This window comes from Vipera berus (genome assembly GCF_964194415.1).
Source record: "Vipera berus genome assembly, chromosome: 2".
NCBI classification, from domain to species: Eukaryota; Metazoa; Chordata; class Lepidosauria; order Squamata; family Viperidae; genus Vipera; species Vipera berus.
The window spans coordinates 172,687,031-172,704,914 of NC_138203.1; the positions used below are offsets into that span (position 1 = coordinate 172,687,031).

The 17,884-nt window shown below is 40.9% G+C and overlaps 1 protein-coding gene across 2 annotated transcripts in view; it reads right to left on the reverse strand.

Annotated features, from left to right (window-relative positions):
* Positions 1-17,884, reverse strand: part of TNRC6C (trinucleotide repeat containing adaptor 6C) — a 136,532-nt gene that overhangs the window by 29,153 nt on the left and 89,495 nt on the right. For both annotated transcript variants that reach the window (XM_081319514.1, XM_081319515.1), the window contains 5 exons: positions 13,320-13,377; positions 12,896-13,041; positions 6,016-6,165; positions 1,688-1,834; positions 341-460 (listed from right to left, as the gene is read on the reverse strand). In XM_081319514.1, the coding sequence (XP_081175640.1) occupies positions 341-460; positions 1,688-1,834; positions 6,016-6,165; positions 12,896-13,041; positions 13,320-13,377 (621 nt within the window). The remainder of the gene's footprint in view (positions 1-340; positions 461-1,687; positions 1,835-6,015; positions 6,166-12,895; positions 13,042-13,319; positions 13,378-17,884) is intronic.

Below are 17,884 nucleotides of genomic sequence, written 5' to 3' on the forward strand. Positions count from 1 at the left end.
AAAAATAATAAATACAGGCTAAAACATCTAAGCAAAATAAATGCACAATTATAATTACTTTGAGAAGTCATGCATAACTCATAGTAAAGATTAACATGCAGTAGATAAATTTATAGGGATCAAGTTTTGGTAAAGAGAAAGACAATAAAAATATGGTTAACATTCTGAGAAACATTAGTAGTACTAGAGGATGGTTTTGGTGATGCTTCTGCTTATATGACTCAGAAGTTAAAGTGCAGAAAAATGTGAAAATAATCAACAAACTAAAAGTGTTCAAAACAAGACAGGAAGTTAGTACCTTTATTAATTGTATATGATTTTGGGTTTTTTTTTAACTTACCAGCTGCAGCTGATAGAGCTGGTTCAACATCGTCATATGCTGAGGATTAATTGGCGAGGTTAATAGTGCAGGATTGAGACCAATGTTTTTTGCTGCAAATTGCAAAAGCTGTGCTTGAACCTGAGATAGAACAAAACAGTTTATTACTATAATTTACACAATTTCTACACTCACTCACCAGAATGTAAGCAAAATACGTTAATGGCATGTGATCTGACTTGCTTTTCTGTTTATTTTTGATAAATATATAAAAAAATCAAGAAATTGATAGTAGCTGCTTTTATCAGACAAAACGAAATATCATTCATGAAAAGCGAACTGTTAGCTACTCAGAATCACTCAGCTGAGTGATCATATACATGTGTAAATAAATAAATGGTCATATTATGTAAAATGGGTACACACAATACAAACATTCAAGTTACAATTATGTTTTACATATCGTGCTGGGACAAAAAAAAATTCTATTTTTCAGTCCATAATGCCTTTTACAGAAATATGTGGCTGTTGCATAACAATAAATAAATAATAGTATATTGTACTTGTTGCATATCATAATTAGTTTCCTTACTTAAGATTTCTACTTAATATGCATTGAACATGGTACAAAAATAGTCACTGCTAGAAATATAACAAATCTTTGCAAAACTGAAGAACTGAAGAAAACAGCAACCTGACTGCTTCAGGAGTAAACAGTTGATTTAAGTGTTAGTGGTTAATGCCACCTGGATTTCTATACTCCTGGCTATCACTAAAGAAATTCTCCCAGTTCTCATTTAATTTAAAAAAGTTTTCAAATTTTGATGTGATGTTTCTTTCTATTTAGTTTCAAGGTAGCCAAGAGATGTGCATGTCTGTCGTATCTTCAACTGTACTATCTATTGGGGGGGGGGAGGGGGAGGTGTCCTTGCTGCTATCTGAGCTTGCTTGTTTTCTTGCAGACTAGATAACGTCATCACTGCTAGTGATGTTAGCACTGATGATGTTATCTAATTTGGGTAATGAAATGTCTGTAAGAAAACAAGCAAGCTCAGACAGCACCAAGGACCCCTCATGTCAACCCAGAGCTACAAATAATCTTCTTTATTTGTACCATCCTTTCTCCACTGCAGCTCCCATTAAATCCCAAGAGAAAGCATCCTGAAAGATATCGTCTCCTGAGGCCCTTTTGATAAGGGTACTACTGTCACTGCTAACAGGGGGGTTCTGCCCATTAGAAATAACTGGAGATCTCTCTTTCCCCTAGAAATAATCCACCCAATTTCTTCTCCACAAATTAGCAGTGACTTTTGATCAGCCATTTGTGTCCAGCTCTGCTGCCTTATAATGCTGTCGATCTCCACCAACCTGAGGGGAGAGAAACTGAGGCACTTGAGCACGAAGACTAGGCTGGGATGAGTTAAGAGGTTGCACTGGCGGTTGCTGCGGCTGTTGCATGGTCCTGGCTTGTGCTGCTCCGCTATTGCCAAACATACCTAGATTGCCACTCGGTATCTGCAGAACAACAAAATTCACATCTTTCAGAAGTGCATTTTATTTGGTGGCAATTATATGAACTGTTCTACATGTTACTGAACAGGAGCCCTCCTGTACATTTGTTTTATTTTAATCTTACTTGATATGCAAGTTATCCTATTCATTTAGTGTCAACAATATTAAAAAGATATGCATTCTGTAACTGCACAGATGCTTTTTCTTTTTCCCTAGCTGGCAATCTATGTGATGTTTAGAACAGTTATTATTCCTGGTTTGAAGCAGTAATGTGCTGCATTACAATTTCAGATTTCTCCCAAACTAAATGGTAATCTCTGTATCTTTTGATTGCTTTACTGCAGTAAATTAGTACAAACAAAGTTTTCCTGTCTAATTTACTGGTCAATGGTGTCTTCCACTTGATCTATTGTGGGTCCAAAATTGAGAAAACAAGTCTTCTGCCTCATTTGAGAGAACAGGAAAACAACTTGCTGAGCTGCTTCAAATGGCAACGTCAGACAGATATGTATGTATGTATGTAAGTATGTATGTATGTATGTATGTATGTAAATGGATCAGCTTGTTACCAATCAAGTTTTTAAGCCGTTTGGGATATTGCGAGAGGAATCTGGATTACCTAAAACTGTGAATTGATGTAACAGTTATATATGATCATTTTCAATTACACATTTCTTCCTTTTACAATTTGGTTTGGGTATATTGGTAGTGTTTAGAATTATTGAATTACTGTCAGTAGTAATAATTTTGAATTATTCTAAATCTATAATACTTATATAATAATTACTGGAATAGGTATGAGATATGTGGAAAAGTCTGGTATATAAATTTGGAATATATTAATATATTAGAAGGTAAAGAGTTAAAAGAATATTGTTGTTTTTTATGATTTTAACCACAAAACAAAGATTCTGTCATATTTATTGTACTCTGAAGAGGATGTTTTTAAATGACATGTTTTCTAAAAATAAATTTTTCTTTTCAATGAAGACATTGCCCATCCCGTGTTTACAATCTTGGATCACTAATACATGTGTGTTTTAAATAATCTCTTGATCAACATAATGGAAAGACCAATCAAAATTACTGTCTGCTCAAGGTTTAATTATGTGTTTAAAAATTGGGACTAACTGCTTTTTATATATAAAATAACATGGCCTTGTTGTTTCTTTTTTTGCATTTGTGTTGATAATTGTGGGTTTTGTTCTTTTTTATTTTGCTTTTGTTCCTCTCTTTTGTAAAATGAAGCAATACAAGTAAAATAAGTAGAGAAGTCAATGTTTCCCACATTCTAGTCCTTATAGATTTAGACAGATAGACAACAGAGTGATTTCCTTCTAAGTACTTTTGTTTGTTTTTAGTTTTAGTACAACAATTTTGATGAAAGTGTGGAAATGGTACTAAGGCACCAAATTTCTTTGATTACCTCCCAAAGTAGCAAAGGTTTCAAAATCATTTCTTACTATGATGACAATGATTTTATGAGTCTATTGTGAAAATGTTTCAGAATGATCCTTCTTATGATTCTTCTTATCCAAAGATTACTACCTTGCTCTTCTTTCAGAATACAGAATGTCTAACAAAGTTAAAAGGTAAATCTACAAAATACAATACAGACAAATCAAATGGAATGAGAAGTCAGTGCTACATTGCACATTGTAACACACCAGTATAAAATTGAGCCTTGGTGGAGCAGTGGGCTAATGCCTCCTTAAGTAACACCAGCTGCCTGCAATTAGTGCAGGTTCGCATCCCACCAGGCTCAAGGTTGACTCAGCCTTCCATCCTTCCGAGGTAGGTAAAATGAGGAACCAGATTGTTGGGGGCAATTAAGCTGACTTTGTAATAATGCCGCTTGGGGTGTGTGTGAAAACCCTAATAAGCAGGCATATACATAGAATGAAGGCTACTGCTAAGCTTGTAAGCCGCCCTGAGTCTTCGGAGAAGGGCGGGATATAAATGGAATTTAAAAAAAAGGACTCTTAAAAAGAAAGGCAGTCTTTATAGCCTCCGTATAAGCTACTGTGGACAGAATCAACTAAGTGTTCTTTAGAAGACTATTCCAAAAACCTGGTACTACAATAGAGAAGACTCTATTTGCCACACTGGCAAAGATGATTGAGATTTTCAGGTTCTTTCTTTCTTTTCAAGGTATTTTAAAGTGGATGGCTAATTCCTTCCTTGCTAACCCTACGTCTGTGCAAAAGAGTTATTTACTTGGCCCACATAGAAAGTTAAGCGGAATATGCTCTGAGGTATCTTCCTTGCACATATTTTTTCTTAACTGTCTCATATTTAAAATTAGCAAGAGATACCTCAGTTAGAAGGAAAGAAACATGTAATATTAATGGAAATTGTGTGATTAAGTGATCTGCTGCTTTCAGATCTGTTGCTTATTTTTTAAAGTGTTGGTTTTGCTTGTTTTCTTTCTATGTTACATTTCAGTCTTAGCTTGTACTATTTCAATGTTGTGTAAATTACCTTTACTTGTATACTTGTGGGCACTTGCCCATAACATCTTGGGTAGGAAGTCAGTAAACAACAATAAAAACACAAGTCCTTAACATACTTCCTTTTCTTAGGAAGCCTTTCTGACACTTTTAGGGTTTTTAAATGAGCAGAACTGCTACTATTAATTGGGCCTGGAAATAATTCAGCCCAAGGACAGTGTATATGAAAATAAAAAACTTATAACTTTATCACTACAATCATCTTCGAGCACTAAGGCAACTTGATGCCTTACATGATAGTTTACTGAGTTGCAACAAAACTACATGGAAGGTTCAAAGACTGTCTAACCCTGCTCTAGATATCAGCTCACTATGTAGTTTTTGGCTGACTCAATTTAACACATTAGCAAGTATTAAATGGACAAGAATCAGTATGCAAACTGGCATTATGGAGTAAGCAAGGGGATCCCAATGTGGTGCCTACAGGCATCAGAGTACCTGCAGAACCTTACTGAGCATAATGCTAGGGAGATTCCTCCCCCCCCCCCTGCAAATAGTCTTAAAATATTTATCAAACTGAACAAAAAGCAAGTAAGTAAATAAGAAAGAGGCATGCTGCAGAGCAAAACATCAGCTACTGGGACATTCTTAAAAAAATAAAAAATAATAATTGGTAGATATGCAGGAAAAAAGTAGGCAGTAGAAGGACATGGACTTCACAGACATCATCCTGTAGGTGCAGAAGTGGTGCAATGAAAAATGAAAGGGGGAAGACTGAGAATGTGTGTGTTCACATGTGCTCATGTATGTGCGACTCTTTAAAGTCAACAGTTTGCATTCTGAGAAAGTGGTATTTGTTTTGCAAAGAAGTATATGTAATTGACAAAATATATGTTTCCCAAGAACTGAAAATATATTTAAGGCTTCTGAAAGGACTTATAATACATTCTCAAAATTCTAAATGTGCTCACTTGCCTAACGAAGCTGAAGACCCCACAAACAATAATGTGAATGGAAATATTCAACTTCACTGGGGCTGAGAACTGATTTCTGACTCAGGATTGGGCAGCACCGCCCACTCTCCTGACTGGATGAACTAAAAATAGAAACTGATTTAATCCCAACTAGTAACCAAATACTACTGTAGTCAAGAAAGCTGGCTTGGGGACAGAATAACCTTAACCCAGTAAACGACAATTGTCTGAGGAGGAGGAAAGAAGTAAAGAAGGATTGCAAATTGGGAGAAGTGTGATTTCTGTTGTCATGCAAGACAACCAAAAAGAATAGCACTTATCCAGATATGCGGTGGGAAAAGAAATAGAAAAGAAAAGAAATAGAAGCAGTGCTTGAGGAGTTGTGGAGAGAAGCAGCAGCAGCAGAAAGGCAAAGGCATAACATTCAGCTAAAAGACCTTTGTTTATCTCCTACAGTAGTAACTTCATAGGTCTAGATCATGGGTCTTCAAACTCGGCCCTTTTATGACTCATGGACTTCAACTCCCAGAATTCCTCAGTCAGGCACACTGGCTGAGGAATTCTGGGAGTTGAAGTCCATGAGTCATAAAAAGACCGAGTTTGAAGACCCCTGGTAGATGCCCAATTACGTTTTGACTTAGACTAAATTTACTACTTACATTTTGAAAAAAAGGATATTGAAATAGGAAAAAAACACCATATTCCTTCTACTAAGACACCAACCGACTTTCACACAGTTGTCACTGAAAAGGTACCTTACCTGTCTAGAAGAATTCAAGTTTTGCATGCCCAGCCCTGAGGCAATCCCACCCAGGGTCTGATTAGGGAGTGCACTGTTTGAAAGGGGGAGCTTCAGGCTTGGTGAAGGCAAAAATGGTGAAGTAGTGGGCTCTTCCACTAGGCCGCCATCCTGATTGAAAAAAGAAAGGGTGAGCTGTGTGCAGTGTCCAGGTACAGACAGCGCACAAAACAGTTTCCCATGGAAATATAAGTGGAGCATGGATGAATAAAAAGATCAAAATATTGTTTAAAAAAAGGCATGAGGAATACATAATGAAAAGTATGGAGTGGAAGAAAGAAGAAAAAGAGAAACAGAATTAAGATACTGTTTGTCTTTACTTTGTGCTCTGAAATTTTTAAATACATAATTGTAAATATATAATCATTCTCAAATATGAAAAGCAACAAACTCTTGCTAAAGCACTTTTAAGACAGGAATTACATTGCAAACATTACGTGCCTCATTTGCAACAACTGCATACACCCACCCACACACACACAAAATACTATTTCTATTTTTGATTTTTACTTTCATATCAAGTTACTTTCTTTTCTATTAATTTTGTTTAAAGCTATCCCAAAGACATACAGTACTTCTGAAGAAAACTAACACTGCATTTTTGCAGCATTACTATTTTGGAATATTGTGACATTAAGGAAAACTTCAGACTACCAAAATTTCAGTGATCTCTTATTTAGCCTCTGGCAATATGCATAATCATATGTAGTTTAGGTAAATTCTAACCTGCAAAGAAGCTGTTAGGAAAATACATTCTATTAGCATTCTATACAATCTCCTGTTCATTGTGTGAATGAGTAAGACTTTAAAATGAACATATAAGCACAGTACTGAAAGCATTGTAAAACAGTAAAGTTCTTTTTAAAAAAAATAAATCAGTAGTTTAAGAAATGGGAAAGAAGACAAGGAGATTGCTATGACAATTCATCTCAAAGTAGGATGCCTTAAACTAAATACTATATTGGATTTCCTGGATAAATTGTCAATTGAAGTCTAGAGCATAAACACAATTATATAGATCTCACTGTTCAGGTAAAAGGACTGAACATAAATATTTAGGCTTAATAATGGTGCATAATTCTCTAGGTAACTATCTACACAGCAGGCTTGTCTCAACAAAAACCAGGATATAATTATGTTTCTAACAATGACAGCTTTCTTAAGAAGCTGAAGCAAAAGATACTTTTATTTCAGTTTCAGGGATACACATAATAATTCTGATCCTTCGAGGAACAACCAATAAAATCTCATCAACTGCCTACTTACTTTGGAGGTTTCTTTGTCCTCCAGACAGGGTGGAGGGGAGAAAAAGTAAAAATCAGAAGTCATCTCCAACAATACAGTATAAAGACTATAACAACCATTATGTAGGACAAACAGGCAGAAGACTAGTAGGGCGTGTCCATAAAACCAATTAGCAGTCAGAAGACACTATGAAAATTCCTTACTTAATCTCACAACCCATAGACAGACTTCACCATAGTTTCAATAGGGAAACTGTAAGCATCCCAGACCAAGCTAAATTCCAGGGAATTCCTGGAAGCTTGACATTCAAACAAATCAGCCATCAATAGACAGACAGTGATAAACTACACTTACACATCATTCAAAAAAGAAAATAAAAAGCTAAGAGGGAAACAAAAAGACGAAAAAACATTTTCTTCAGCAACCAATATCCAGATAAGCAGGGATCAATACCGGATAACAATCAAGCAGAAAACAGTGCCCTAATCAAGGGACTAGTGAAGAGAAAGCCACACCCACATCAACAACAACAGGACAAGCTACCATATATAAACAGGTAACAAACCCCACAACGACTAGCACTGATGATGATGATCATTGTGCTCACAGTAAAAAATGACAATAAAGGTTATCTTATGTTACCTAATCAGGCAATAAGCAAACAACCAAGCTCAGAGAACACCAAGCACTCCACAGTTCAACACGGAGCTATAAATGGTCTCTTTTATAGGAACTACTTGTACGGTTTAAAGCTCAAACCAGCAAATGGTTTCCACTTTGGTTTGTAGGGATAGTACATATCATAGTTTACTGGTTTGGTTTAAGTGTAAAGCTATGATCTGCCTGAAAATTAGAGGAACCATATACAAGAAGAACGATAGAAAGGACTTTGAAATATCTGCCTCTATTCCAAAAGGAAGTATTCAGCAATAATAAACAATAGGTGAATAAGAGCAAACGTTCAATACGAGTGCTCTCTCCTTCCTCTCCTTTCCTTCTGACATGTACAGGTAGTCCTTGACTATGACCATTTGTTCAATAACTGCTTAAAGATTATGGAGGGGCTCAATAAAGGGCCGAGCCCCCAAAATTCAGGTTTATTTTATTTATTAATGGGACTTATATCCCGCCCTATCTCCCGAAGGACTCAGGGCGGCTAACAACAATAATATACAATAAATACAGAAATTAAGATAAAATTAAAATTAAAGGCCTCTGTGCAATAAATTAAAATTAAAAATTAAAAATAAATTAAAAATTGTAAACATAATTAAAATCCCTGTCAGTCCAGGTCAGCCAGGTGAAAAAAGGAGTGTTTTGAGGCCGCGGCGAAAGGACTGGAGATCTTGGGCCATCCGAAGCTCAGGGGGGAGCTTCGGATGGCGCTCCCACAGAGAAGGCCCTTCCCCTGGGGGTCGCCAGCTGACATTGTCTAGCCGACGGTACCTTGAGGAGGCCTTCTCTGTGTGAGCGTACTGGGCGATGGGAATTCGTTCCTGGTAGCAGGTGGTCCTGCAAGTATCCCGGGCCTAAGCCATGTAGGGCTTTAAAGGTAAGTACCAGCACCTTAAATCTTGGTGCTTGGCAGCCTTCCCACACTAACGACCACAAGGGTGCTTTAACTCCCACCGCCCACCTATCACCACACCATCTATGTTCCTTTGGGTCCCAGCACTTTGCAGCCCCTGCTATGCTAGCTGACTTCCATTGTTTTCCTGTTCCCGCATCTGATAAGCATGTCCAGCCTGGCCCTTCCCAAGGCAGCTACTGGCCACACAAATCTTTTCTTCAGGTTATGCTCAGAGGTTTCCTCCCAAGACCTGGGGAAGATGGCCTCGTGTGGTTAGCAGCTGCTTCTTGAAGGGCCAGGCCATGCATACCTTGTCAGCAAGTGGGAGCAGGAAGATAGCGAAGGTCAGCTGGGGCAACAGAAGGCAGGCTGGCAAGGGCGGCTGAGGCTAGGACTGGGCTGGGAAGCTGGGGCTTCTTGGTGTGATACAGCTCTGGGTTTGTAAGAGCCCCTGAACTTCAATACAGCATGCAGCCTAGCCCCAGCTCCAGTCCAGCTCCAGCCTAGCAGTGTGGCGCAAAGGGCTTAGCATGCCACATAGCAGGCTCTGCACCATTATAGAGCTCTGGGAGCTGGGGCAACTCATTATGCCTAAGCCATAATTCAATGCCTTCAAACGGACATTGGATTTGCATACTTTCTTCCCTAAACCACCTTAGGAAATTGCTTGTTAATGGCTTTTGGGTGGTAAGATCCTTAGAAGGCCAACTTTCATTACTCTGGGTGAGTTTCCTTCTATCCTTGAGGAAAGAAATTCCATGCAAATTTAAGGACTTTTTAAAAAAATCTTTTTTTTTAAATGAACAGCAAAAGGGTGACTAGAATGTTGGATTTTGGAAAGTTATAAATGGATGAAGGGGCCAAATGGACTTGAAATGCAAGAATATTTCCTCGATTGTTTAAAATTTTACAAAAAATATTTAGGAGGATTTTTGAAACTAACTATAAGAAATCTTCCCATGGGAAAGTGTTTATTAGTGGGGGGAAAAGGTAATAAAACAAGAATTTTACTGCCATTAAACATAAATGAATGCTAAATACTATCTACAATCCACCAAGCTATTGAGCTGAGTAACAGCCTATGTTTGAGTCTGGCTGGTATCACGCTTGCACAGACAGAGCTGGCCTCCAGCTCAGGGTCTTCTCCTGGATTCTGTTTGAATCCCAGGTGTAGGGTATGACCACAAGGACCTATGCATATATGCATCTTCATGTGGCCATTCATGCCATCACTTCACGGTGAATTATTATAACAAACTCTACCATGCATTCTACACGTTCTAATTTTTTGTTGCCTGAATATCCTATTAAGCAGGGGAATACCACCCAACTTAAAACCTGAAGCCTGATAGAAAAAGAAGTATTAAACTCGCTCTGTACTTTGCAAACAAAGGAGTTTCAAGAATACGGGCGCTTCATTGACTTCCTAAAAATAATTATTTTACAGTTAACCTGGATTGTCTTCTCACTATTCACTCAGTTTATCAGGGATTGCTCTATGTTCCTGAAGCAGGGAAAACAATGTTCAATTGTTTTATTAAATATAAAAGATCTCTGACATTCTAAATAAATCCCGATAGATTCTCCCCTCCACTCTGCTCCCCATAAGCCTCAGTGTTTTTTTTATTATCAACCAAATTGATGTTTATTTAATGCTGGAAAGCCCTAAGGGAGGACCCTGACATTTTCTAGTCATATCTTCAAGGTCTTTCAGCTCAACATGCTTAACATTCTGCAAGGATATCCATCATGCTCCACAAATTGCAGCTTGCATGACAGTAACAGGTTCAAAGATTTCTTCCCTTTCTTGAGTCTCAAATAAGAACAGTATTCAGTATCCTATATTTCTGCTAATCACGGGTCTTCTACTTTGTAAAACTAATGCTTACATCCAACATATCATGAAACGTTGTTAAGAAGTTAACATATGGCATTAAACGTAATCTCATTCATAAGTGCCAATGTAAAATAAGGGCAGCAAAATTGATAAAAGCTAATTTGAAAGGTACCCAAAGCTCCGAAAGAATTAGAATTTAGCACATCTGATCTCTTTTACTTTGTTTTATACCAACTTTTGATAAGAACAATGTGAAATTCCGATTTGGTCACATACTGGAGAAATTTAATTCAATAATATGATTATGAACCTTTCTATTCATATACCTGTTGACTACTTGCCTATTAAAAATCTATACTATTAAAAGGACTCAAATTTGATACTCAGGTATCAAAATAATTTGTATAAAGCAAGCTAGGGAACACACACACATACGACCCTGAATGGAAAAAAAGGCAAAAGTTCCCTTAACTTAGTAGTCAGAAAATATGACTATATGCATAATTTATAGTAAAAAGATTGTTAACATTTTTATATGGGAATTCCATGGAAAAAAGAATGTCTCTTGCAACCACAACAGTTAAATCCTATTTTAAATTCAGAAAGATTTTATGATTTTTTAATATTATTTTTAGGTCTTAATTATAGCTTCCTAAGATTAAAACATTTTCTTCCTGTTTTTAAGGAATAGTTTGCTCCTAGATTTTGGTCCTTCTGAAACAATTAAAATTACTATGATCAGAGATAGATTTTTGATGTGCCTCCTTCCCTCAGGGTTGACTCCGGTTGGTGATAATTGGGGAAGAAAAGGTCTCGCCTCAGGCTCTATGTGGAGTGCCATAGCATTCAGTGCCTTCTCCTCTCCTCTTGAACATCTACATGAAGCTGCTGGGTGAGTTTATCCTTTGCCCTGGGGTAAGATATCCTCAGTTTGCTGTTGATACCCAATTACAGATCTCTATCCCGGCCAAAATTAAGCAATGCTATGAACATATTACCCTGGTGTTTGGAGGCTGTGAGGATCTGGATGAGGCACAAACTTCAGCTGAACTCTTCAGTTGCTTTGGATTTTGGGGCCCACTGATTCCAGGACTATACTATCTTTGAAGCTGTAGTGCCTCAGATAGACTATATTTGCAATCTGGGGGTCTTCCTAGACTTGTGACGTCTGCTAGATGAGCAGGTGGCAGCGATGGCTACAAAGACATGCCTTTGCACAGCTTTGACTTATGTTTCAGTAGTGCTTGTTCCCAGATTGGCAGGCCCTGCTCATGATCATTCATGCCCTTATCATTTCCAGATTGAACTACTGCATGCACTCTACCCTTGAAGAGTATCTGGAAGCTTCAGCTATACAGAATGCAGTGGTGTGAGTAGTTATCTACATCTTTAACAGCACATGTCATAGTTCTGTGCCACGTGCACTGGTTGCCGGTTTGCTTCTGGGTCCAATTCAAAGTGCTGGTTTTGACCTTTAAAATCTTTCATGGCATAGGAATGGGATATTTGAGGAATCATCTCTTCCCAATAACATCAGCCTACCGATTAGATCTGGAAAAGGGGGCGTACTCTGGATACCATCAGCTAGCAACCTACATAATGGTGGGTCCCAGGTGATATGCCATCTCTATCATGGTGCCCTCTTTACGGAGCATACTTCCCCTTGAAGTTAGGTTAACTCCATCTCTTTTGACATCCTGGAAATGTCCCAAGACCTGGTTATATAATCAGGTCTGGGGTTCCCAGGGAACTGTAGCTATGCTACAGCTAAGCTATGCTTAGATAGGCTAGGTGATTATTCTTCCTTTGCTGAGGATTTGTATATTTTTTATAATTTTCATTTTTAATCTGGATTTTATATTTTTTTATATTTCTTGTTTTCATATTTCTTGTAGTTCAAGTATTGTACACATTTTGTGAGATAAGTGGCTACACAAATTTGACAAATAAATAAATGAAAGATAAATCCAAGACTATTTCCCTACTCTAAAAAAGATTAGGTTTTAAATTATAGACAGAAAAGAAAAAGTCATTTGATTGTTTTAACTTGCTGAATCATGCAAGCCCTTCTTGATTAAGGCATTCTGTTGATTCCTGTATTCTTACTACAGCAAGTTAAAAGGTTTAGAGAGTGAGATTAATCAAACTCATCTTCCATTTTTTTTTAAACTCCTGAATGCTGCCCCTACCTTGTCAAGGAAGGTGGGGCGGTCCATGGAAGACTCTTTGGAGATCGGTGGTGGGCGGCAGCCAAGGGGTTTGGTGACCATTCCATTGTAGTCAGCTACTCCCATTCCACGCTTGTCCATTTCCACCTTCTTTTCCAGCAGAGCACCTATAAATGGTAAAGCGAATATGAAAATGTCACAAGAAAATTAGGAATCTTTATCCAAGCCAAGATGAAATTACATTTATACTGCTTTCACTACACTTTTCTTAGTATTATTTTAAAACTTGAAATTCAAAATAAACATGCTCTTTTAAGAGCACTTAATTAGTATAGATTTATAGCCTACCCAATTCTTACAGAAAATGGTTTTAAAATAATGCAGCTTATTTCACTGAAACAAACTAATCCTCACTCATATCTAGATCATTTACAAAAATACTTACTCATGGCCTGATCTAGATTCATACTGTTACTCTTTAAGGCCTCTTCTGCTGGCTCTCTCTGCAAAAATAAGAAAATGTGTTTGTTGATAACTACACAAAACAGAGTTTATAACTGCATATAAGAACATTTTACAAGCACCTCAAGTATACTCTCCTTCTTATGTTAATAGGTCATAATAATTGATATTTCAACAGTTAATATTCAGAAGTTTGCAACTAAAGTGGGGGAGGGAGTGTGCCTTGTGGTCAGGCAGCAAGTTAATGTGTTGAAACAGCAAACAAAGCTTTTCATAGCAAAGAGATACATACAACTGATCACCTGCCAAGATTTGCAGATCAAGAAATGATTAGGTAGAAATGAGTAAAAAAAACTGGCACACTTAAAATATCAATTTTAGGTTCAACCACCATTTGGAATAGGAAATAACCATGATGCCGGCTTTCAAATTTACTATGGAAAATACCGTATATACTTGAGTATAAGCCGAATTTTTCAGCCCACTTTTTGGGCTGAAAAATTCCACTTCGGCTTATACTCCAGTCAACAAAAAAAACTTACCGAGGACTTGTGCGCGGCCGAGGCTTTGGTGCTTCCGGGATCGCCCGCACCTCTCCCAAGCCACCGCCGTCCGAGACCTGCCGAAGTTTGGGGAGGTTTGGGGAGGTGCGCGCGCACCTCCCCAAACTCCGCGCCTTGCCTGCCTGCTTCTTTCCGCAGCGGAAAGAAGCAGGCAGGCAGGGCGCGGAGGAACGGAGACTTGCCGACGTTTGGGGAGGTTTGGGCGCCTCCCCAAACCTCGGCAGGTCTCCGTTCCTCCGCGCAGACCTGCCGACGTTTGGGGAGGTTTGGGCGCCTCCCCAAACCTCCCCAAACGTCGGCAGGTCTCCGTTCCTCCTGCCGACCTTTGGGGAGGTTTGGGCGCCTCCCCAAACCTCCCCAAACCTCGGCAGGTCTCCGTTCCTCCTGCCGACCTTTGGGGAGGTTTGGGCGCCTCCCCAAACCTCGGCAGGTCTCCGTTCCTCCTGCCGACCTTTGGGGAGGTTTGGGCGCCTCCCCAAACCTCGGCAGGTCTCCGTTCCTCCTGCCGACCTTTGGGGAGGTTTGGGCGCCTCCCCAAACCTCGGCAGGTCTCCGTTCCTCCTGCCGACCTTTGGGGAGGTTTGGGCGCCTCCCCAAACCTCCCCAGGTCTCCGTTCCTCCTGCCGACCTTTGGGGAGGTTTGGGCGCCTCCCCAAACCTCGGCAGGTCTCCGTTCCTCCTGCCGACCTTTGGGGAGGTTTGGGCGCCTCCCCAAACCTCGGCAGGTCTCCGTTCCTGTTTGGGGAGGTTTGGGCGCCTCCCCAAACCTCCCCAAACCTCGGCAGGTCTCCGTTCCTCCGCGCAGACCTGCCGACCTTTGGGGAGGTTTGGGCGCCTCCCCAAACGTCCCCAAACCTCGGCAGGTCTCCGTTCCTGTTTGGGGAGGTTTGGGCGCCTCCCCAAACCTCCCCAAACCTCGGCAGGTCTCCGTTCCTCCGCGCAGACCTGCCGACCTTTGGGGAGGTTTGGGCGCCTCCCCAAACGTCCCCAAACCTCGGCAGGTCTCCGTTCCTGTTTGGGGAGGTTTGGGCGCCTCCCCAAACGTCCCCAAACCTCGGCAGGTCTCCGTTCCTCCGCGCAGACCTGCCGACCTTTGGGGAGGTTTGGGCGCCTCCCCAAACCTCCCCAAACCTCGGCAGGTCTCCGTTCTTCCTGCCGACCTTTGGGGAGGTTTGGGCGCCTCCCCAAACCTCCCCAAACGTCGGCAGGTCTGCGCGGAGGAACGGAGACCTGCCGAGGTTTGGGGAGGTTTGGGGAGGCGCCCAAACCTCCCCAAACAGGAACGGAGACCTGCCGAGGTTTGGGGAGGTTTGGGGAGGCGCCCAAACCTCCCCAAAGGTCGGCAGGTCTGCGCGGAGGAACGGAGACCTGCCGAGGTTTGGGGAGGTTTGGGGAGGCGCCCAAACCTCCCCAAACAGGAACGGAGACCTGCCGAGGTTTGGGGACGTTTGGGGAGGCGCCCAAACCTCCCCAAAGGTCGGCAGGTCTGCGCGGAGGAACGGAGACCTGCCGAGGTTTGGGGAGGTTTGGGGAGGCGCCCAAACCTCCCCAAACAGGAACGGAGACCTGCCGAGGTTTGGGGACGTTTGGGGAGGCGCCCAAACCTCCCCAAAGGTCGGCAGGTCTGCGCGGAGGAACGGAGACCTGCCGAGGTTTGGGGAGGTTTGGGGAGGCGCCCAAACCTCCCCAAACAGGAACGGAGACCTGCCGAGGTTTGGGGACGTTTGGGGAGGCGCCCAAACCTCCCCAAAGGTCGGCAGGTCTGCGCGGAGGAACGGAGACCTGCCGAGGTTTGGGGAGGTTTGGGGAGGCGCCCAAACCTCCCCAAACAGGAACGGAGACCTGCCGAGGTTTGGGGACGTTTGGGGAGGCGCCCAAACCTCCCCAAAGGTCGGCAGGTCTGCGCGGAGGAACGGAGACCTGCCGAGGTTTGGGGAGGTTTGGGGAGGCGCCCAAACCTCCCCAAACAGGAACGGAGACCTGCCGAGGTTTGGGGAGGTTTGGGGAGGCGCCCAAACCTCCCCAAACGTCGGCAGGTCTGCGCGGAGGAACGGAGACCTGCCGAGGTTTGGGGAGGTTTGGGGAGGCGCCCAAACCTCCCCAAACAGGAACGGAGACCTGCCGAGGTTTGGGGACGTTTGGGGAGGCGCCCAAACCTCCCCAAAGGTCGGCAGGTCTGCGCGGAGGAACGGAGACCTGCCGAGGTTTGGGGAGGCGCCCAAACCTCCCCAAAGGTCGGCAGGAGGAACGGAGACTTGCCGAGGTTTGGGGAGGTTTGGGGAGGCGCCCAAACCTCCCCAAAGGTCGGCAGGAGGAACGGAGACCTGCCGAGGTTTGGGGAGGTTTGGGGAGGCGCCCAAACCTCCCCAAAGGTCGGCAGGAGGAACGGAGACCTGCCGACGTTTGGGGAGGTTTGGGGAGGCGCCCAAACCTCCCCAAAGGTCGGCAGGAGGAACGGAGACCTGCCGACGAGCCGCGGCCACACAGGGTATTCCTGTGTATTCAGGCTTGCAGAACGGCGGATCGGCTTATACTCGAGTCAATAACTTTTTCCAGTTTTGGGGGGTGAAATTGGGGGTCTCGGCTTATACTCGAGTCGGCTTATACTCAAGTATATACGGTATAAGTCCCCCAGTCCTCTTACAGTTTCAGAGCCTGCCTACAAATAGGAAATAATTGCCTATAAACTGGAAATAAGCAGTATGATTGCCAATTGTTTCTTTGGCAATCATATCTCATAACTTCTGTCATGGATTTCATGTACCTCTGAAATAGCCAGCGCATCTGGCCCATTCTGAACCATCAAAAATGGTTACATTGAAATAAGCAGTATGATTGCCAATTGTTTCTTTGGCAATCATATCTCATAACTTCTGTCATGGATTTCATGTACCTCTGAAATAGCCAGCGCATCTGGCCCATTCTGAACCATCAAAAATGGTTACATTGAAAACTGTTGTGAACTAGAAAAATTCAACTTGGAATTGGGAAAAGTCCTTAATATGATAATTACACAATTACTGATTTAAAGTCATTATCTTGGATTTTACCCATACTTTCCAATAACGTTTTACCATCCATTTTTAAAATAGAATTTTTCCAAAGAGTTAAATATTCATAAGTGTATTATCAAAAAGTAATCTATGTCCCAAAATTTCTCGTAGTCTGGGAACAACTGTACATTTTCATACATGTTGTTTTAAGAACATGTCATAACTGCAAGGGGAATAAATAATAAAATTCCAACATAACCCATAGAGGATGATATTTCACTAAATTTTAATTTGCAATGCTAATAAAAATATAATTTCAATGATAGTTTTCAAATCAGATAAATTAAAGCCACCATCCTCAAATGGTAATTTCAATTTAGCTAATGGAAACCTTGGTGGACTACTATTGCAAATAAATTAAGTAGCCTGTCAATCTGAAGAAAATGTTTATTTGGTATTCATATTACGATACCCCTAAGGACATAAAGTGAAGAATATTAATTTTAATAACATTAATTTTACCCTACAAACATAAGGGGATTTTAGCTTCTCTATTTATATCCCATTCATTTTTAAAACAAAAATTTTCAAATATTTATTCCCCTATCATATATTTAGAAATATTTTGAGAAATGTAAAATCCAAGATCTTTAATATACAGAAATCACAAAACCAACCCTTTATGTAACTGTGAGGTTGGCACCTAAGGGAAGTAAGCTAGATTTATCTTAGGTAATCTTATAGCCAGAGTACTTTCTGAAATACTGTACTCTCTTTATAAAATTTGGCAAAAACATGGAATATACTTCCGAATTTGCAAAATAACATCAGCATATAAATTACTTGTGCACACCCTGCAAACATAGTACCTTTAATGTCCAAAGACTGCCTTACAATATTAGCTAAAGGTTCAACAATCAAATTAAATAGCAAGGGCAAAAGAGGGTAGTCAGAACTCAAAGGAGGCTGATATCATTTGGTTTATTATTACT